Source organism: Rhinatrema bivittatum, chromosome 10 (assembly GCF_901001135.1).
Source record: "Rhinatrema bivittatum chromosome 10, aRhiBiv1.1, whole genome shotgun sequence".
NCBI lineage: Eukaryota > Metazoa > Chordata > Amphibia > Gymnophiona > Rhinatrematidae > Rhinatrema > Rhinatrema bivittatum.
In genome coordinates this window covers 94,862,564-94,885,791 of record NC_042624.1, presented here as the reverse complement: position 1 = coordinate 94,885,791, position 23,228 = coordinate 94,862,564, and the positions used below count along the sequence as shown (strand labels likewise).

Here is a 23,228-nt window from a genome sequence, read left to right as displayed (position 1 = left end):
AGTCCTTTTCCTGGAGCAGAATCGGGCCTGTTTAGAGGTGATGCGAACAAATCAATTACAGATGTGCCCAGCTCTAACAATATCTGGTTCATTACACCCAGGCCATAGCCAATTCATGAGATTCCATGTTTTTTACTTATGTAAAAAGTCTGTTCCTCCTGCTGCCATCCAAGTGCAGATAAAAGTACATTCACAGAGCATAGGGCACAGCGCACTTACTTTTACTTGTGACAAAAAAAGGTGGGAGTTAACTTGATAGAGGGAAAAACAAGATGGGATTTCATATTGAAATCCCTGTGGGTACTTTAAAGTAGATGCAACGTCTTCTGTTACTTTGCACGCAAGGAGTTTCCCTTTGAAAATTAGCTTGCAGAGCCATGAGCACCTTGTACCTGTGAGGCATATGAAAATGAACCCCTTAATGTATATAGATCTAATCTATTACAGCTAAAAGTAAAGGAAGAAAACAATTATAATAAACTGGAAACAAATTTAATTAAATGTATAAAAAAGCAAATAATGAACATATACAGTGTGTTAATGAAAGTCAGCAGCTGGGAAAAAATGTTATGGTAAAGTTTCCAAAGAGCAGGTGAAAATCATCATCTGAAGCTAATGGCATTGCTCTAGGGATACAGTTACTGAGGCAGCACAGGTAAATGCTTTGGAAGTGGTGCGTGCATTAACTGCACTCAAAATTGTAATTGCATTCTTGCTGTTTGTGTATATCAGCAGGCGCTGACTTTTCTAAACTATTTTATGACATTCAGTGAGTCAGTTTTAGAGATACATGAAGACAGAGCAGAAAAAGAAAAGTACAGAGTTACAAAGGATTAGAAATAAAGTCTGGTAAGCTCTTCAAATTTCTAAACTTAAAATAAGCTAAAGTAAATTCTAAGAATTAGTACTCCATTCCTGATATGCATGTCTCAAAAACAAACATAAAAAATTTAAGGCCCGATTTTAAAAGGGCTGCGTGCGTAAAAACCAGGGGTTTTGCGTGTGGCTGGGCCTTGCGCGCGCCGTGCACATTTTAGAACAGGCCCGGGCACATGCGTAACCCCCCCCCTCCCTCCCCCGTTACATGCAGAAGTGCCGGGCCCTGCAAAAGGGATGGGCTGTGGGGTGTGGTCTGGGCAGGGAAGGCCGGGACAGTGCCAATAGCCACTATCCCGGGGAAACATGCACCGGCAGCCGCACAGAGGCTACTTCTGCTCCCGAAGAACAGTAAGTATAAAAATAACAAAAATGGGGAAGGATTTGAGTTAGGGGTAGGAAAGTTCCCTCCCAGTCCATTCTTTAATTGATGCAGACTGGGAGTGAACTGGGCAAAGGCCCGACCACATCGCTGCGCGTACTTTAGAATATCCCCCCTCCCCCGCACATTATGGATGTTAAAATAAGGCGTGCAGATATCACATTTTATAACATGCACGCGCCAACGCACGGATGCTATAAAATGATCGCGTCCATGTGCATGCGCCGGGAACCAAGTGCACATGGACACACGCGCACGGGTCTTAAAATCGACCCCATAATGCATAGGAAAATACTGTTGGATATAAAACTTGACTTTTGTTTTGAGTATTATATTTCTGCAAACCAAGCATGAGTCATATAGGCAAATCCTGATAAGCTCCTGCATGCAAGCTTAAATTTATTTCCTCACTAGAATTTGAATACCTAGGAAAAAGGCATTGTGGCTCTAATAAATTTTATACTGCACAGGTAGAAAGTAAAATTGTAGCAAATATATAACTTCTACGCAATCTAAAAGCAAATAAACATATATTTTGATTTGAAATACACTACAGAAAAATCTCAACTTGTTTGGCTTTCATTACTTCATGCCTTGGAAGGCAATTATTTAAAAAGTGGAATCGTTTGACCATGTTTCCCTGGTAACGGTCTGAATCTCTGGTATCCTATACAGAGGTTCCACACTGGCTTTTTGCACCTTCACAGATGTGACATGTGCCCTGGCTTGCAGCAGTTTATCATTAGCCTTTTGAAAGACAGTGGAAGTAACAGCAACTTTCTCGGCAGGATGTTCTGTCTGTAGCATCTGCTCCCTAGAAAATAAAAGAAGAAACCTTTATAAAATGTCTTTAATCATTTTCTTTTGACTCACAATCGGGTTTTACACTTTCTAGACCAGATGAATGTGGTCTCTAATGAAATACATTAGGGAACAGATTCACAGGAATAGAGAGAGGTAAAAGTTGTGAGGGAGGAAAGGTGAATCATGGTTGGATGAAAATGTCAGTATATATAGGGACTGATTTAATAAGATGTCTTTCCCATTCTAGGTCTATAGGGAGAAAAGCTTAGTAAATCAGATCCATAGAGACAATTAAAGAAGATAAAAAGGAATGGCATGTCTGTAGCTCCTGAACTGCTCTGTATATCTTAGATATGTCTGTCTGCCGTATTTTTTTTATTAACTATTCAGTCTTTCATTTCTATAAATGTTGTATGACTTTCTGGGATACAATTTTTCATTCTTCCATTTCATTTCTAAAATTCACACACTGTACTTTTGGGGAATTTTTCTTCCTTAAAGAGAGATATATTAAACTTCAAAGTTATAAAGCTAACCTTTAAATCCACAATACCAGAATGACATTCTTTAGTTACCCGGCGATCTGGGTAACTACAGACCAGTGAGCCTGACTTCAGTGCCAAGAAAAATAGTGGAAACTATTCTCAAGATCAAAATCGTAGAGCATATAGAAAGACATGGTTTAATGGAACACAGTAAACATGGATTTACCCAAGGGAAGTCTTGCCTAACAAATCTGCTTCATTTTTTTGAAGGGGTTAATAAACATGTGGATATAGGTGAACCGGTAGATGTAGTGTATTTGGATTTTCAGACGGCATTTGACAAAGTCCCTCATGAGAGGCTTCTACGAAAACTAAAAAGTCATGGGATAGGAGGTGATGTCCTTTTGTGAATTACAAACTGGTTAAAAGACAGAAAACAGAGAGTAGGATTAAATGGTCAATTTTCTCAGTGGAAAAGGGTAAACAGTGGAGTGCCTCAGGGATCTGTACTTGGACCGGTGCTTTTCACTATATAAATAAATGATCTGGAAAGGAATAAGACGAGTGAGGTTATCAAATTTGCGGATGATACAATATTATTCAGAGTAGTTAAATCACAAGCAGACTGTGATACATTACAGGAGGACAATGCAAGACTGGAAGATTGGGCATCCAAATGGCAGATGAAATTTAATGTGGACAAGTGCAAGGTGTTGCATATAGGGAAAAATAACCCTTGCTGTAGTTACATAATGTTAGGTTCCATATTAGGAGCTACTACCCAGGAAAAAGATCTAGGCATCATAGTGGCTAATACTTTAAAATCGTCGGCTCAGTATGCTGCAGAAATCAAAAAAGCAAACAGAATATTAGGAATTATTAGGAAGGGAATGGTTAATAAAATGGAAAATGTCATAATGCCTCTATATCGCTCCATGGTGAGACCGCACCTTGAATACTGTGTACAATTCTGGTCACCGCATCTCAAAAAAGATATAGTCACGATGGAGAAAGTACAGATGCAAAATGATAAAGGGGATGGAACAGTTCTCCTATGAGGAAAGGCTGAAGAGGTTAGGGCTGTTCAGCTTGGAGAAGAGACGGCTGAGGGGGGATATGATAGAGGTCTTTAAGATCATGAGAGGTCTTGAACGAGTAGATGTGACTCGGTTATTTACACTTTCGAATAATAGAAGGACTAGGGGACATTCCATGAAGTTAGCAAGTAGCACATTTAAGACTAATTGGAGAAAATTCTTTTTCACTCAACGCACAATAAAGCTCTGGAATTTGTTGCCAGAGGATGTGGTTAGTGCAGTTAGTGTAGCTGGGTTCAAAAAAGGTTTGGATAAGTTCTTGGAGGAGAAGTCCAGTAACAGCTATTAATCAAGTTGACTTAGGGAATAGCCACTGCTATTAATTGGATCAGTATTCACTAATCGCTAACCAACCTCTTTCCCTTTTCAACAATTCGCCAACTCGAGCATACAAGGGAATCCTTGTGTGGTGGTAATCTTGTACTTTTGACAAGACTTTAGAATGCTGTGAACCCTACATAGGACACAGCACACTCTCCCATAGTCCCTGAAGCAGGCACCCGTGCCGAAACATGGCCCGTGTCGGACAAGCAGCTCCGTACCCATGAGATATCAACAAAGGCGACGACCTTGATAAGTATGACGTAAGACTAGCAGTGGGTCGGAAAAGCAGCAGGGGAGAAGGGATTTTAAGAAAAATCACACAAAAGAGCATCTTTAAAAAATATTTTTGACCTTAATAAAAGAATAATAGACGGAGGTAAAAGAAAGGATAACTGCAAATCGGTTATCCTCATCGAAAACCTCCGTACAAGATTACCACCACACAAGGATTCCCTTGTATGCTCGAGTTGGTGAATTAATTGGATCAGTAGCATGGGATCTTCTTAGTGTTTGGGTACTTGCCAGGTTCTTGTGGCCTGGTTTGGCCTCTGTTGGAAACAGGATGCTGGGCTTGATGACCCAGCATGGCAATTTCTTATGTTCTTATAGAAACACTTTTACAATACACAACTGGAGTACTGTGTTCAGTTCTGGAGACCGTATCTCCGAAGGGACAGAGACAGGATGGAGGTGGTCCAGAGAAGGGCGACCAAAAAGGTGGAGGGTCTTCATCGAATTACTTATGAGGAGAGATTGAAGAATCTAAATATGTACACCCTGGAGGAAAGGAGGAGCAGAGGTGATATGATACAGACTTTCAGATACTTAAAAGGTTTCAACGATCCAAAGACAACGACAAACCTTTTCTGTCGGAAAAAAATCAGCAGAACCTGGGCTCACGAGTTGAAGCTCCAGGAAGGAAGACTCAGAACTAATGTCAGGAAGTATTTCTTCACGGAGAGGGTGGTGGATGCCTGGAATGCCCTTCCGGAGGAAGTGGTGAAGACCAGAACTGTGAAGGACTTCAAAGGGGCATGGGATAAACACTGTGGATCCATAAAGACTAGAGGACATGAATGAAGAACGGGTGGCTCACGGGAATGATGGCTACTACCTGGAGATAATACCCTTATTCAATAAACATACACACGATTAATGCGACTCCAACATTGCTCCAAGCTTCAACAGCAAGAGGAAATGTGGAAAAAGATTTGCAAACACAAAAAGCGGGGAGTAGCTTGCTTGTTACGGCGGTTACTACCCCAAACCAAATAAGCTTGATACTTCACTTTCAATGCATAACCAGCATAGCTCTCTGCTTCAACGGCAGGGGAGGAAGTCTGATACTACGTGCATATCCAGCATAGCTCTCTGCTTCTACGGCAGGGGAGGAAGTCTGATACTTCGTGCAAATCCAGCATAGCTCTCTGCTTCAACGGCAGGGGGAATGAAGAAAAGTGGATCTATATACAGACAACAACCAACAGGGACTGAGTCGCATAGTCTGGGTAGACAAATGGGCATGGATGTAGCTTGCTTATTGCGGCGGTTACTATCCCTAACTAATTTAAGCTATATATTACACTTAGATGCAGCTCCAACACTGCTCCTTGCATTAATGGTGGGGGTGGAAGGGAAATAGAACCAAAGGGTTACTAAGAGCCAAGAGTAACAGATAAGTATGAGAAAAAAAAAAAGTGCGAAGCTTGCTGGGCAGACTGGATGGGCCGTTTGGTCTTCTGCCGTCATTTCTATGCTTCTATATGTTTCTATACAACAAAAACATATTACAAATAACAATATTATAAGCTGTAAGATAAAAGAATATTAATACTATATTAAATTTGCTTAATATGGGAGGAGGGCAATTTTCTGTCCCCTCCACCATCACTACAGTTAAAAGTAAACAAGCTAATCATAGCATGGGTACTTGTATCTGTGACCAAAAATGGGTGTGGTTACCTTGGGGAAGGAAGTGCCTGTGCAGGCATTTTAGTTTGAAAGCCCCACCTGGATTTTTGCCCCTGTTTTAAGGCAGATGCCCAAATACACAGGTCCCCAATACTACCCGAATCTTGCAGGACGGTTCCCTTGAAAATGAGTTTGTATTGGCTTTTTTTTGTTACTGCCCCCATAGTGACTGATTGTGAGGTCTCTGGCAGTGACGCAAAACAATTTTCAAAGCCTTTTACTTGGCCAAACAGCAAATTATGCATGTGATTTAACAATCTGAAAAATTCCCTTCCTTAATTTACCTAAGAGTGCATTCTGTGCTCCACAATGTGCATGCCTTTAGCTGCAATTAGGCAGGACTGGAAAACAACATGTGCAGACTGCATTTTCAAATCTACCTGCTTATTTTTCCTGAAAAGTCTAGCCACACAAAAAGCAGATGCAAAAGTCCAAGGGTAAGTTTTAAAGGGCATGCATGTGCATACTTTCTCTTTGAAACCTGGTATAAAGTCCACGAGGAAAGAGTATTCCTAGGCTTTGGCCCAAAACATACAGTCTGAAAACCTGCTCACTTAGGGCTGAATCTGCAAAGCCATTTCCATGCGTAAAACCCGGGATTCGGCACGGAAATGGCTGTTTATAAAACAGTGCACGTACAGGTATGTGCCTAACCCAATGTCGCACGGAGTTTTTCCTGCCCTGGGAAGAGGTGTTCCGAGGGCAGAGCTGGCACTTATGCACATATGGGTAGATTTTAAAAGATGCACCGATTTTATAACATGTGCACACCGACGCGTGAACATTATAAAATCCTCCTCCCGCATGCACATGCCCGGCTGTTTTTATATCTACGTGCGCAAGTGCGCACGGGTGGTGACTCGCGCACAAGGGGGGATTTTTAAAGAATCATGCAGTGACATGATTGGGCCTTTGCCCAGTTCCCTCCCAGTCTGCTCCTTTAACTTCCCTAAACCCCTACCTACTCTGCTCCTTTTCCCCTCTCCTCCCCGACCCCTAAAACCCTTCTTCCTACCTTTGTTCTTTTGTTTTATAACTTACTTCATCTGAAGAGATGAAGTAAGTTCCACCTGCCAGCCGGCACTTGCGTTCTCAGGACAGCGCCTAATGACACTGTCCTGGCCGGCCCCCCACCCCACCCCCAGCTCCGCCCAGACCTTGACCCTGGCCTGCCTCTTTCACAGAGCCCGGCACTTCCACGCTAACCGGGAGGTACACGCGTGGTTGGACCGTTTACAAAATGCGCTTGGCGCACCCGCGCACATATCTCCCGGTTTTTGCGCATGCTGGGTTCTGAAAATCTACCTTATACTTCTGAATTTTAAATAGCACATGCACGAGTTCACCCACACAAGTTACATCCTTGATAGAGCAGGCGTAACTCGGTACAGGAGAGCTTGTGTGCGTACCAGTCCACTTACATTTGCTTTGAAGATGCCTGTATGTGCAAAAGTTCATTTTGAAAATTCAAGGTAAAGTCTGTGATAAAAGATACAATGCAGACTTTACCCCGTGTGAGGGTGCCACTGGACTCACAAGGCAGAGATGTAGAAGGTGGCAAAGCCAGCAAGGAGGTATAATTCTGGCCTTTAGAAAAAGCTGGGAGGATCACTTTCAGACAACTCAGCGTGGCCCTGTATACAAGTATATATGACCGTGCAGAGATCTGCTACAGTATTTTATAACCTGCGCATATCAGGTTTGTCTACCCTCCAACTTACACATGTATGTATGGTTATGCACAAATATCTGCAATGCATTTAAAGCACATAATTATCCTACCTATTTTAGAAACATGCACACATATTTTATGCATGAAAAAAAATACAAGTTGCCCACATAAAACCCTGATTTACTTGCGCAAATTGGTATATTTTAAAACATGCGCATGTAATTGAAATCACCAGTTTTCTGATTTCTCTACCAGTTCACCCAGTCCTTCTCCAGGTCAGAGACCCTCCTAGTTCTTCAGCCTGAACTCCCAACATTTCACCCAGACCTCTGCAGAATTTAGATTAGAAAGACCCTTATTTTTTGGGTCGAGGTCTCAATTTTCATAGATCAGCTACACAGAGTAAAACAGTGAAACATACATACATATATTTTGCGAAGCTTAGCGAGTCTGCTGCTTACTAAGTTACTGAAATCTTATGAAATTATGTTGAAATCTTAGAAATAGGGTTATTTTTAGATCTGCACCTAGCCCATAGCCATAATACAGTGCTAGCAGGTTTTTTTTTCTAATGAAAAATATTATAAAGTATTGCATTAGTATTGCATCAGACACCCCAGCATGATTTGGCTGATGAAATCAAGAATGGAGAAAAAGGGGTACTGCTTCAGTATTAGGGGCAATAAGTGATTAAGTACAGACCTTTGACTACGTCTGTGATTGGACCAACTGTATGATAACAAAAATAAGGATGTGATGAAAGGAAGCTTGTCGTCAAAGAATAATATATTGATTGCTTATATAATCTTTTAATGTGAAATTAGAAATATATTAGCCTCAGTCTAATGTGTTCGGGGGGGGGGGGGGGGGGGGCAGGAGAGAGAGAGAGAGAGAGCGAGAGCAACTTGCCATTGCCAAATAGCTTGTTTTATTTTTTATTTGAATAAAATCCATTAGTTTGAACTGCTGTTTTCTTTTAAGTAGAATTACTTTTATTGCTAAATAAGTTAGCCACAACCAGTTGTTCAATGGAGATAATGACTACATCCAGGGCCCTCTGACAGCTATTAAGGTACTGGGTCTTTTTAGACCGTAAATCTGAAACCTCCCACCCAACCAATATGTGACATCAGATCAGTCTGATATCAACTTCATTAGATAACTAGCAGGTGTAAAGTTGCATGAATAAGTTACCAAAAGGCCAATATTCAGTTGGCCGTTTAGTGGATAAGTTATCCAGCTAAAGTTATCTGGCTTCACGTAGCCGGATAACTTTAACACGAGACTGCTGTGCTTGCAAGCGGCCAGGATTGCTAAGCACAGCGATCCAGGCAGGACCATGGGGCCCTGTTTAAAGGTAATGAGTGGGTGAGCTGGTGGCTGTATTGGGAGGGGTGCTGGAAGGCCCGCAACCTTTTTTGGAAGGTGTGCCTCTTACCCGGCAATTTCTGAAGATATCTGGGTAAGTAGTGAGTTAGCTGGCCTCATGAGGCCAGATAAATTTAGGCCTGCTTCAAAGCAGGCCTAAAGTTATCTGGTTAACCTAGCTAGATATACCCAATGTTCGGCTAGGTTAGTCAGATATTTAAGCCCCTCCCTGGAACACCCTCAAACCCCCTTTTTTTATCCAGCTAAATTCTAGCCGGGTAACTCCTTACCTAGCTAGAAATTTGCTGGATAAGGACTGAATATAGCCGTGTATGCCATTTAGATGGATAACTATTAGATTATCCATCTAAATGGCTTTTGAATATGGACCCCCATATTTACTTGTATCTCTTATAAAATAGCAACTTCTGCATTTACCTCTTAGCCCCTCCCTGGAACACCCCTAGCCCACCTTTTTGTGCAGGTAAACGTGCAAGCGAAAGCAAGAATATGTGCACATTTTTATGTTTATAAAGTATCATGTACATACATACAAGCTACTTAAGCATGCACATGCTAATGTTATGCTCATTAACTCCTTTTGAAATTCACCCCAATGCTTCCACATGAATTTGTCGCTGCAGTCTTGCACGCCTTTAGGTAGCATGGCTCAGATAAGATACATTTTCCACATCAAAAGCTTGCAGGGAACTGGACCACAAGAATCTAGATTGCAACTTAGTTAAATGTACAGGCCCTTTATAGAGAACCCAGGCCAGGTTTTAAATAGAGGGAAAAGTGCCCTTCCAAACCAACAGGGGATTCATCATTTCACGGAATGATGACTTACGAAAAAAAAAAGGGAGGGGGACGATAGTGTGCACCCAGCCGCATCGCGGCCGTGCATTTTCGCCCACCGCAGTTATGGTGCAGTACTCACTATTGCCCCCATAGCGCCACCATAAAAGGTGGCGTCATTTCTGATGCTTCTGCCGGCGATAATGTCTAGCCTATTTTCTATAGCAGGGGTTGGACCCTACTTAGTTACTGGGGAGGCAGTGCTGACTCTGTTACATCCCTTAAAAGCAGAGCTTTCCAAACTGTGTGTCGCGACATGTCAGTGTGTCGCCTGCAGCGTGCAGGTCTGTCGCGCAAGCCCGGTCAACTCCGAGGCGAGTTTGGGCTTTTTTTTCTAGAGATTCACTTTTTTTTTTTTTTTCAGTTCATGGGTTGCTTATTATTGGGCGATTTTTGCTATCAATCGTGGGTTTTTTTGGGGCTTGGTGGGTGGGACTTGAGCCCAGCTGTCCCTGTCATTGGCTGCTGCTGACGATGAGGCCTGGCCATGAGGAGTACTGACTGCAAGCAACAGTGTCTGGTGATCATGGAAGGTTTTATGCAGCAAGGCAGGCTTGAACCCTGAAGGGAGTGAAGCATTTAACTGGCAACAATCAAAAAGAAGAGGTACATGAGTGTGGGGGCCAGACATGTGCTGGGGGGGGGGGGGGGGGAGAGATGAGTGTGGGGGCCAGACATGTGCTTTGGGGGGGGGGGAGATATGAGTGTGTGGGGACCAGACGTGCTGGGGTGGGAGAGATATGAGTGTGTGGGGGCCAGACATGTGCTTGGGGGGGGGGGGATATGAGTATGTGGGGGCCAGACATGTGCTTGGGGGGGGGGGGGGGGAAGATGAGTGTATGGAGGACAGACGTGCTGGGGGGGAGATATGAGTGTATGGGGGCCAGACATGTGCTTGGGGGGGGGGGGGAGATATGAGTATGTGGGGGCCAGACATGTGCTTGGGGGGGGGGGGGGTGGAAGATGAGTGTATGGAGGACAGACGTGCTGGGGGGGAGATATGAGTGTATGGGGGCCAGACATGTGCTTGGGGGGGGGGGGGGAGATATGAGTGTGTGGGGGCCAGACATGTGCTTGGGGGGGGGGGTGGAAGATGAGTGTATGGAGGACAGACGTGCTGGGGGGGGAGATATGAGTGTGTGGGGACCAGACATGTGCTTGGGGGGAGGGGGAGGGGAAAGATGAGTGTGTGGGGACCAGACATGTGCTTGGGGGGAGGGGGAGGGGAAAGATGAGTGTGTGGGGGCCAGACATGTGCTTGGGGGGGGTGGAAGATGAGTGTATGGAGGACAGACGTGCTGGGGGGAGATATGAGTATGTGGGGACCAGACATGTGCTTGGGGGGAGGGGGAGGGGAAAGATGAGTGTGTGGGGACCAGACATGTGCTTGGGGGGAGGGGGAGGGGAAAGATGAGTGTGTGGGGGCCAGACATATGCTTGGGGGGGGGGAGAGATGAGTGTGTGGGGGCCAGACATGTGCTTGGGGGGGGGGGGAAGAGATGAGTGTGTGGGGGCCAGGCATGTGCTTGGGATTGTTTTTTCATGCAACACTGGCAACAATCAAAAAGATGAGGTACGTGAGTGTGGGGGCCAGACGTGCTGGGGGGGGGGGGGGGAAGAGATGAGTGTGTGGGGGACAATTTGTTTTATTTTTGTTACTCATAAATTATAACAATAACATTAATCTTGGAATATTATATATTTTTTAATATAAATGAAAGGTTTTCATGAGATAGGTTGTGTCGTGAAACATTTATGTATATAACTTAAAGAAACATACATAAATTGTCGAAATATGTTTTGTTCGTTTAACCTTTAACCTCTGGTTTGCTAGTAGACTGAATTATTGTGTCGTGAAATTAAAAAGGTATTAAATTCAAAACAACATCATAATAGTACGAGAATACATCATACATATACAGTTTTTTGTTACTAGTGTGTCTAAATAGGGTGTCACCAACATGAAAAGTTTGGAAAGCTCTGCCTTAAAGTATATTCACTTAAAAATCCTATTAAAATAATTTTCAGACATTTTGTTGCATCTGAGCTCATTTATTTCAACCCTACTACTGCAGCTTTCTTCCTTTGTGTCTCTCTGTTTCTACATGTCTTTTGTGATACATTTCCTCGTATCTTGTTTTTCCTTCATGCTTGCTTTTCATCTCACCTTTCAATTTTGGGCAGGTTTCACTGTCTCTTATAGACACAAAGTAACACAGGCAAACACAGACCCACTCTCTTTCTTGTTTAGTCAGCCTCATACAACCTCAAACTCACAGTAACAACCTTTCCCACATGATCTCAGACACACATATACAGTCTCACTTTAAAATGTCTCATCTTTCTCTCCCATCATACACCATAAATGAAAAGGAACTTGCTTCTAGCAGCTATTACAATACATCGGGCATTTAGTACGTTGCTTTCTTAGTTTCAGATGCTGATGTATATCTGATTTAAATATATCCAAAATAAAACTTCAGTAATAGCAAATATCAATTTCTCATGAAAAAGCTTAACCACCCAAACAGATCAGTATATATTATAAATTTACAGTACCTTGGAATCAAAGGATATATTTTCTTTCCTTCCAGTGAATGCATGATTCTGTGTTTTCTTTTTATATTCTCATGCTTCAGCAATTTATCATGTCTTAGCAAAGCATTTGTTAGAGAATTATGCTGAGAGTTAAATTTTTGAACTAATAAATTCTCCGCTCTTCTTTGTTTCTTGTCTGTTACAAATGAAATATATTTTTGTTTTGCTTTCTCAATTTCTTTTGATTTACTTAATTGGCATTGCTGTAAAGCTTCTTGAAGCTTCAAATCATCAGTTTCACGTTTTTTCAGAACATTCTTGCTCTTGTTCTTGAGTACCTCTTCAATATTCTGTTTCGCTATGATTTTCTCACAGTACATCTTTTGAACCCGGTGAGCTTTTTCCGCTTGAATCTTATATCTCTCTCTTTCTTCGTAGGCTTTATCTACAGTATAAAATGGCACGAGTTTAAAAGAGTCCTGCATTTTAGCAAAAATCTTCCTCTTCAAGCTCACTGCTGGTTGATACACAACTTTAGGTTTTGGAGTATTCTGGATCATTGAATGACACTGGCGAACAGCAAGACGAATACCTCTTCCAATATCTTGATTGGACAGCAGCATACACCGCACTGGATCTACTTGATAAATAATTGCTTTAAATACTGGAAGTCTAAATTCTATTTTCTCCGCTCTCACATCAGGCTTCACAGAGCATATAAGTTCTACAGAAGAAATAGCAATATGTTAAAAAATTATTAATTAGTGATACCACAGGTAATTGAAAGGATCGATTTTTATGTTCTTATATAATCATGAAGAAGCTTATGCCACACGGTTATGTATTTACTTTATTTACAAAAGTACCGCGAAACACAGCCCAGTACCACACTCAAAAACCACCTAAAAATATATATAATGGGATACAAAAAATGATCCACATATAATTCATAAAGCCAAATTCTTGAAACTAATGAAGGGAGTGTTATCAGCTAAAGAGAATGCTCAAATACGCTGTCTTCTGCCTGCAACGGGCTATAAACAGAATCATTCAAATGCACAGTTATTTAATCATTTACCACCTAAGCACTATACTGTAACATTGAGCTCAAAGTGCATACATTTAGCCAGTTTGAAAACAGTCAGCTCCATGGGTAATCCTGGGAAGGGTTTACAACTTAGCTGGTTAGCAATGATGTTCAGTACTAACCAACTAAGTTTAGGAAGCTAACGATAGCTACACAAATAACAGACCTAAATCTAGCCAGTTCAAATTTTGATCGGCTAGAATTAGGTGAATTTTCAGATGAATACCTATCCAGTCAAGTGCTGCTGAAAATTAGCTGGTAATCCTTGTTGCTCCATGGCTCTTTGATAATTGACCCCATTCTTTTTTTTTTTTTTTTTAAGCATTTGGTATAAATAAAATATAAAAAAAAAAAGAAAGAAATAATAAAGCAGGTTGTGGCAGGATGATTTTCTGCTTCGATCGATCAAGATCACTACTTCATCTCAAAACTGTTTCTGATCAAAGTTTTCGTTTTGCATCCGTACTTTATATTTACTGGGTTAGTTTATTTATCTTACTATACCGCCTTTCAGAAATAAATCAAAGTGGTTTACAACCAACTTTATATTACAGCAGCAGATCATTACTCTGCTCTCTGGTGAGCTTTCCAAATGATGCAGCATCATTTTGGTATGTACATTGCTCTGCTGCTGCTATAGCCAAGAAGTCAGGCTGCTCTTTCAGAGAATTATCAAACTTAAGGGCAGAAGATGCCCATCCTAACAAATGAAGATGTAATATAGCACTATGAATAGGAAAAGGTAATTCCCAGATAGTATTGATTTGATTAAAAATGAGGAGTTGGAGGGGAGGGGGGGTTGAAGTTAGGAAGTGTTAGTAGTGTATTTTGCGAACAAAATATCACTGCCTTGGAAAGTCAATCAAACTTCCCATGGCATGTGACAGGAAAACTATTTGGTTCAGATTTGTGGCATCTTATGGAAGGTCTGTGATGGTAGCACCATTACAACCTGTTACTAGAAGTCTCCCCATCCACCCACCTCCCTCCAGACTCGATGTGCTGCCAAGATTGAGGTATAATCGTATCTGCTCCCGGCAGCTTCCAGCATTGCTCTAAACACTAATGCTAGAAGCTTCAGCTACCAGTGCTGCTGTCAGAACACTATTCTGTCAGAGCAATACTGGAAGCTACTGGGAGCAGTACGACTGTATTGGGATCCCAGCAGCAGATTAGGTTTTGGAGGGAGGGGGGTGGATGGAAGGGTTAGGAGTGGGCTGACGGAGGGAGAGGAGGAGGAGCTGGAGACAATTACATTTTTAATTCACTGTGGGAGAGGTGTGCCAATCCAGCCCATTTTCTCTTTAGCTTTCCCTAAATGTTTGGAGGGGCTTGCCACAGTGGAGGGGTGAGGGCCGGTCCTCACACTTTTCTGTTATTGGGGGGGGGGGGGGGGGGGTTGGGCTGCTGAGCCTATTAGGCTGCCTTTATTTTCTTTTTTAATTGCACTGGTGCTACTTAACCAGCTATATTTTTTTTTATTATAGCTGGTTGAGGTTAAAGTTAAAGTTAAAGTTATCTGGGAGAAGAGAGGTTGCTGCCTACCTGGTCCTGCCCTGGGAGGAACGCTGTAGTTACCTCGTGGCCACTTTCAGTCCCTGCCATCAGACTGCTTGGGGCCTATAAAGTGCGCCCCCTTATGCCTAATTTTCTCCCCAGCAAAATGGGGAAGAAAAGAAAGGGAACGTTACCATCCACCTTCAGTTCTACTCCCTTGATGGGCCTGATGGACCAGCATGTTTTATAGTTCAATTCATCACTGCAGGATTCCATGAGTGCCGAGCTGGACAACGTATCCTTAAGTCCGGAGGTAAGATCGCCTCCATTAGCTCCCTTGGGCATGTTACCTTGTAACAATTCTATGGTTGGAAGTTTATCATCCATTTCCCAGTTTAACGAAGTGAAGCAGCTTCAATCTCAGGTCTCTGAGAATCTTTCTTTTTTGGACTGCTCTAAGACATCTGGTGAAGCTGTATCATTATGTGAGATTCCTAAAGCTGTTCAATGTCCAATATCTGGTGAAGGAGATAATCTGGCTGGTGTTTCTTAAGGATATTTGGAAAGCTATTACACGTATTGTGAGTTTTCTGTCTCTAATTCTGTGGGACAGCTCTGTCAATTTTCATCAGCTGTGTCTCCAAAACTAACAGAGGTAGATAAAAGGTTGGGACAAATTGAAACTAATTTAGGTGCTCAGTCCGGGACTATGATTAATATACAATCTGCATTAACTTCTGGAATTAAAGATAATTTGAGCCTTCATTATAAGTGCAAAATATTAGAAAACAAAGTTGAGATCAAAGAATTGATGTTTCTTAAATTTCCCCAAAACCCACTTACTATCTGGGGTTGAGCTCTTTAAAAAATATGCTGTTGAGATTTTACAATTTTCTTCAGATAAATCTTTTCCTTTATCAAATTCTTATTAAGTGCTTGACAAGAAGAGGGAGGTAAGAACAATAAATGGAGCAATGGATGTATTAACCTCCATTGATAATTCTGATGCATTTGTATTTCTGCAGACCTCTAATGATAATATAGCCATAAGATCAACCTTTGTTGTATCCTTTGTGTCAGTTAATGATAGGGATCTATTTCTTCAGCAGTATTTTAAATATAAATTATTTATTCTGTGGCCATACTGTTCAAGTCTTTCCAGCTGTATCTAGAGAAACACAAGCTAAAAGAAAGCTATTTCTTGGTTTGAAATCTCATGTCCTAGCTTTAGGGGCTACCTTTTTCTTGAAATTCCCCTGTAAATGTCTTGACCCTATTCATTTAGAAACTTTTATTTCTAATAAAACTTCTTGTTTGTGCTTTAATTTAAAATGTACTAGTGAGGTATGCTGCTGCTCCCATTATGTGGACTTGTTCTTTTGAAGATGGGGTGTGAATTATAAGCTTTTCCTTTGTTTTAATACTTGAATTGCTTTGTTTTATATCATATAATATTGATTAAAACTGAATAAACATAAAATTTAAAAAAAGTTATCTGGGAGCATGTCCCTGGACAACTTTAATACTGCTCGTGCCCTTGTCTAGTGTTAGCTGAATAACTTATATGGCTAAATCAGAGTTAGCTGCATAAGTTATTTGGCTAACCCAACTCTGCCCCAGAACATCTCTAAAATTCATCCCACTTAACATAGTAACATAGTAAAGAAGGCACAAAAAGACCAAATGGTCCATCCAGTCTGTCCAGCAAGTTTCTTATGGTAGTAACTGATCTTCTGTGCAGGTTACCCCCATGTTTCAATTAAGGGTAGTAACTGCTGCTCTGTGCAGGTTACCCCCAAGCTTTATGTTAAGGGTAATCACTGCCGCTCCATGCCAGTTACCCCCAAACCTTATGTGAAAGGGTAGTAATATTTACAATCATAACCAAGCAACTGACAAAACCCATAACAAAATTACTGCTAGCAACATATTTATGAGGTGAGCAGCCTTCTTGATTATTCAGACAATGCTGCATGAATGGGCTTTGCTTTTGGACTTGGCCACAGAAGCTGTCCTGTGCTTTTTCCCTAATGTCACGTGATTATGAACAGCAGCCTCTCACAAACTGCTCCTTCATAACTCTGAATTTTAGTGTAATATTCCTGGAAGTAAGTTATTTACTTTTGTTTTCTTCTATTTCAGCTGATAAACTGTTTGCTTCATAATGGTGCTAACCTTTTGATAATAGATGGCTAGGCGTCTTTTGCTGTTTTCTCTCCTTTTCTTGCTTTGGATTTAGTAAAGTGTAAAAAAATTTTTCTTCATCATCAAAACTCAAGCCAACAATCTCTTTTTCACCAATTTCATCATCCTCAACCTATAAACAAAATATGATTCATGATTTTAGTTAAATGCAGCTTTTCTCCATGCAATTATTACTCTTTGTAAAGTACTTTTCACGATTCACTTTCCCCCAGTATTTCCTAGTTGTTTAAATATTTTGTGTTTCTGCATATAGATTACTGAAAGGTATAAGGAACTGGTGAAATGGGATCAATATTCCACGGATGCCCTGCAATTGCTTACCTGTTCAAATATCCACCAAGGATAGCACGATAAAGTCGCACAAGCAATGGCACTGAAATAGATCATCTCCCAGAGAATACTGGAAAAATCTCAATTGCCCATATAGTTGCCACCTTGTAGAGTCCCTGCAGTCTTATAATAAAGTATTGAAGAATACAGCTCTGAAAAGAGAGGAGGGAGGAAGGGACATGTCCGACTCCTTGCTGTACTGTCCTCAGAGAACTGTTATGTGGCGGGTGTTTTCATGTGCCCTTGGGCCTCAGCCCAACCCTAGACGAATCCAGGACCGAACCGAGGGTTGACATCATATTCCAGCATGGCATGACTATGGTCTTACCCTCTGCCGGGTCTGCAAGCTCCCAGCGCCAACAACAAGATGATGTTGGTAGGGGAACGGTCCTCTGTTCCGAGCCCTTTCGGACCTGCCACTTGGATCGGCATGGAGCAGCAGGCCGGCCTGAGGATGAGGGCAGACGGAGGCCTTGAAACAAAGACATGACACCAAGGTTGATGCGACAGCATCACAGAAGAGGGTTGAAACGAAGAAATGAAACCAGGGCTATTGAAGACATGACACCAGGGCTGTTGAAGACATGAAACCAAGGCTGATGCAACGGCAACAGAAATGAGGAACTTGAAGTCCAGACGAGACGAGAAGCTGGGCAGGAGGACATTGGCACTGTCTCTCAGGGCACCCTACTCAGCCCACCTTCACGGGCAGATCCAATGGGCTGGTCGCGGACCACCCTGTCCCACTGCGCGCCCTACACAGCCCGAGGAGGCTGGTCACGGACCACACGGAGAGCGGGACAAGTGCAGGGAAGAATCTAGCTGAGGCAGAACTTCGACGGTGAAGCCATATGTCATCCGGAGCTCCACAAAGGCTGGCAGGACAAAACGGCTCAGAAGCACAGGACACCAGCCCACTGCCAGCATCTCCCATGATGAAGCTGCATCACCCGAAGATCCACGGCTGGCAGAACAGAAGGCTCCGGAGCAAGCACGAACACCAAGGCGGGCTGAACACCAGGAAGGCTGAGACGTTGGGAGATGAGACAGCGAGACACCTGGACGGGGACCTCAGGCAATGAAGACATGACATGAAGACATGGTACGAAGCAAACAAGACGAGGAGCTCCACGAAGAAGATCAAGGACTTGTCAGAGCTCTGGCAGGCAGGAGTCTCCAGAGTGAAGCAACTCCAATGCAAGGCAACGAACAATGGCAAGATCAGCCCTTTTATAGGGCTGCAACAGGAAATAGTCACAAAGGTGGGGCCCAGGGCATATCCGGTCGTGGGCCCTTTAAATACAGAAGAGAGGTGCGGCCGTGCACCTAGAGGGAAGCAGGAAGCTGTGCAGGACCGTGGACATCGGTCCTGCACCGACATCAGAGGCAGCAGGGCTGGGCCTGAATGTAGGCCCCGAAGACGGCAGCGGCTCCAGCCGCTGCAGGAAGCCCCAAGGGCGGCTCCAGCCGCCAATCCAGGCCGGGGCTTGCGGCCTCCTGCCGCGAAGATCACCAAGACGTCAGCGGCGGCTCCAGTGCCGCGAAGATGGCAGGCAGCGTGGAAAAGTCCGCGGCTCAGGCCGCACGGGAAGGCCCCACTTCGGCAGTGTTCGTGCCGCGTCGGGTGAAGCATGGGGGAAGGTGAGTTCATAACAAGAACATCAGTTGCAGGTAAGCAACTTTGCTTTTAACAAGAAGAATGAGCAGTCACACATATGGGAAGCCTTCCAAATAAAAAAGGGGGGAAAAAAACACGCTAACAGGTGGAGAACATGTTTTAGCTGGGCAAAATCCCTTTTTTGTTTTAAACATATTTTCATTTTCATCAGAAATACAACCAGAAAAAATAAAAATGGACATTAGAGGGGATGAAAATGGATTCTACTCAAGGAAGGTTTGCAAAACAGACTGTTCATACTTACTGCTGCATCGGGAATCAATTTCGAAACAGTAAATGGATGTGGATTTGTGGACTGACCTCTATGAAAGTAATTCTCTAACGGATTTGCATGCATAAATGGGCTTTTGAAAACTGCTACTTTTACATGAATAACTTCTTTGAAAATTCACTCCATAAGGCTAAATTTTCCAAAGGATTTATGCAAGTGGGCTTTTGAAAATTGCTATGATATATGCTACTTTTACATGCATAAATCCTTTTGAAAATTAACTCCAGTGTTTGTTATGTACATTTCCTCCATGGAAGCTGACCTTAAAAGGACCACCAATGCTGCTATAGCTCTAATACTATGAGCCTTGTGTGGGACTCAGCGGCGGGACAAACTTGGCTGACTCCAGCCTTTGTAGCTTTAACATATACACATTAGTAGACTGCATTTACCTTCAGAACAGTGTACTCCAATTACTCACATTTAGTACAGCTTCTCTCAGTACTCATACAGTTTTGTTACAGCTCAATCAGGCCGATACAGTAAGGTGCGCTCAGCCGAGAGCACCGTTTACCCTGCAATTGGCCACACGTTTTTGATACGCATCTATTAGCCCTTATACAGTGAGGGGTTTAGCGCATCGAAAACGCACAGCCAACCTCCCCAAAAACTAATAGCGCTCATCACATGCAAATGCCGGCGATGGCAGGTTTACTATTGGCCCAGGATGCTCGCGTGCATTTCGATTGGTTGAATTATGAAGACTGGATGACATATATATAGTTGGGTTACACTGAGGATCAGTTGACATTCAAGGCGTCGGTTTGAATATTGAAGTGACTACGAAGCAGCACACGTTAAACAATAAAAGAGTATGGCAATAACCCGTTTTTGTAGTACATTTACCACGGCTATATCCCCTGAAGAAAAACGGACTGTCTGAAACATGTACATTTATTCAGGAACAATTGAAGGGTTTAAGGTATTCATACTTGTATGACTTGAAAGATTTCAGCAAAAATAAGAAGGTAACCCTTAAAACTTATTTTAAGAGTGATGCATCGCTTAATGAATGTCATAAAAAAAAAATTTGGGGACTTTAACATATTAAGAAAAATTTTCAAAAAATATTCACAGAGGTGGTTGGAAGTTAATGATTATACAGACAAAATGGTGCAGGGACACCTATACTAATAGATGAAATTTTCAATCTACCCCCAATAAAATGTTTTCTAAAAATTATAGAGTCATCATTTGAAAGACATTTAATATCTTAGCACACAGTGGGGCAGATTTTCAAAGGCTACGCGCGTAACCTGACAAAATCTGCCCCTGCACGTGCCGAGCCTATTTTGCATAGGCTCAGCGGCGCACGCAAGCCCTGGGACGCACGTATGTCCCGGGGTTTCGAAAAAGGGGGCGGGAAGGGGGTGGGTCTGGGGGGGCGGTCCCGAAGCCTCCTTCGTTGCAGCCGGCTGGCACGCGCAAAATACGCCTGTCTCAGGCAGGCGTAAGAAATAAAATAAAGTAGTGGGGGGGGGGGTGAATGGGTTAGATAGGGGAAGGGAGGGGAAGGTGGAGGGGACTGAAAAAAAAGTTCCCTCCAAGGGAACGGGGAAAGCCATCAGGGCTCCCCTAGGGCTCGGCGCACGCAAGGTGCACAAGTGTGCACCCCCTTGCACGCGCCGACCCCGGATTTTATAACATGCACACGGCTGCACGCGCATGTTATAAAATCGGGCGTAGATTTGTGCGTGCCGCGTTGCGCGCACAAATCTATGCCCACACATAAGTTTTAAAATCTGGCCCAGTGTGTTGTTTAAAATAAGAAGATTTTATATATAACAAATAAAAAAAGGTAAAAGATTGTATTGAAAAGTATATTTCCTTGATTCTTAGCCAGCTGCTCTAACCAGTAAGTTATTCTTCTACTCCATCCCTCTGTATATAATCTTTCCATGAAAGTTACATAAACAGGTATTATACCATCCACCTGGCCAAAATGATGAGACTTTACAATAGCATCAAGCAAATGTTGCATTGTGACAATATTTCCTCAGTTTGTTCTACTCTCCAGTTTGAAAGCATAACACTGCGTGATCAGGAGCAATTTCATGCAATTTTGAATGTACCTGCGTTATGCAACTTTTAAAGTGTCTTCATAAACAAATTGGAAAAACTTCCTTTTTTTTTTTTTAATGATTTTGCATTACTGGATAAAGTATGAGATAACTGTATTGTTTCCTGTCAACTGACAAAATCTGTCATGAACAGCCCCTGAAGCAGCCCGTGGTCGGGCGAAACTCAGGCCTTGAGTCGGGCACTTACTGGAATATTGCCTCTTTAATAAATACTTCTGAGGACTTCAGCTTCTTTGGTTTATATTCCTCAAAATGGTGAGACGGACAGCGAAATGCTAAGAGAAATTAGGGAAGCTAACCAAACTGGTAGTGCAGTAATAATAGGAGATTTCAATTTCCCCAATATTGACTGAGTAAGTGAAACATCAGGGTATGCTAGAGAGATAAAATTCCTGGAAAGAATAAGAGACAGTTTTATGGAGCAATTGGTTCAGGAACCAACAAGAGAGGGAGCAATTTTAGATTTAATTCTCAGTGGAGCGCAGGATTTGGTAAGAGAGGTAACAGTGGTGGCAATAGTGATCATAATATGATCAAATTTGAATAAATGGCTGGAAGGGCGACAGAATGTAAATCTACGACTCTAGCGCTAAACTTTCAAAAGGGAAACTTTGATAAAATGAGAAAAATAGTTATAAAAAAACTGAAAGGAGCAGCTACTAAAGATAAAAAGTGTGCAAGAGGTGTGGACATTATTAAAAAATACCATCCTAGAAGCACAGACCAGATATATTCCATGCATTAAGAAAGGTGGAAGGAAGGCAAAACGATTACCGGCAATGTTAAAAGGTGAGGTGAAAGAGTCTATTTTAGCCAAAAGATCTTCATTCAAAAATTGGAAGAAGGATCCTTCAGAAGATAGGATAAAGCATAAGAACTGGCAAGTTAAATGTAAGACATTGATAAGACAGGCTAAGAGAAAATTTAAAAAGAAGTTGTTCATAGAGGCAAAAACAATAAAAACTTTTAAAAATATATCTGAAGCAGAAAGCCTGCAAGGGAGTCGTTGGACTGTTGAATGATCAAGGGGTTTAAAGGGGCACTTAAGAAGAGAAGGCCATCACAGAAAGAGTAAATAATTTCTTTGCTTCAGTGTTTACTGAAGAGGATGTTGGAGAAATACCCGTTCCGGAGAAGGTTTTCATGGGTGATGATTCAGATCAACTGAACCAAATCACGGTGAACCTGGAAGATGTGGTAGGCCTGACTGACAAACTGAAGAGTAGTAAATAACCTGGACCAGATGGTATACACCCCAGGGTTCTGAAAGAACTAAAAAATTAAATTTCAGAACTATTAGTAAAAAATTTGCAACCTATCATTAAAATCATCCGATGTACCTGAAGACTGGAAGATGGCCAATGTAACCCCTATATTTAAAAAGGGATCCAGGGGTGATCCGGGAAACTATAGACTGGTGAGCCTGACTTCAGTGCTGGAAAAAATCATGGAAACGTTATAAAGAATAAAATCACAAAACATTTAGATAGACATGGTTTGATGGGACACAGTCAACATAGATTTACCCAAGGGAAGTCTTGCCTCACAAATCTCCTATATTTTTTTAAGGGGTGAATAAACATGTAGACAAAGATAAACCAGTAGATGTGGTGTAGTTGGATTTCCAGAAGGCATTCGACAAAGTCCCACATGAGAGGCTTCTAAGAAAACTAAAAGTCATGGGATAGGAGATGTCCTTTTGTG

General features: G+C 42.3%; 1 protein-coding gene across 4 annotated transcripts in view; it reads right to left on the bottom strand.

The window, feature by feature from the left end:
- Positions 1-476: 476 nt before the first annotated feature.
- Positions 477-23,228, bottom strand: part of LRRIQ3 (leucine rich repeats and IQ motif containing 3) — a 69,604-nt gene continuing 46,852 nt past the window's right edge. For 3 of the 4 annotated variants that reach the window (XM_029618680.1, XM_029618683.1, XM_029618681.1), the window contains 3 exons: positions 17,135-17,276; positions 12,397-13,099; positions 477-2,072 (listed from right to left, as the gene is read on the bottom strand). In XM_029618680.1, the coding sequence (XP_029474540.1) occupies positions 1,868-2,072; positions 12,397-13,099; positions 17,135-17,276 (1,050 nt within the window). In that variant the 3' untranslated portion in view covers positions 477-1,867. The remainder of the gene's footprint in view (positions 2,073-12,396; positions 13,100-17,134; positions 17,277-23,228) is intronic. The other variant, XM_029618682.1, reaches the window with a different exon arrangement.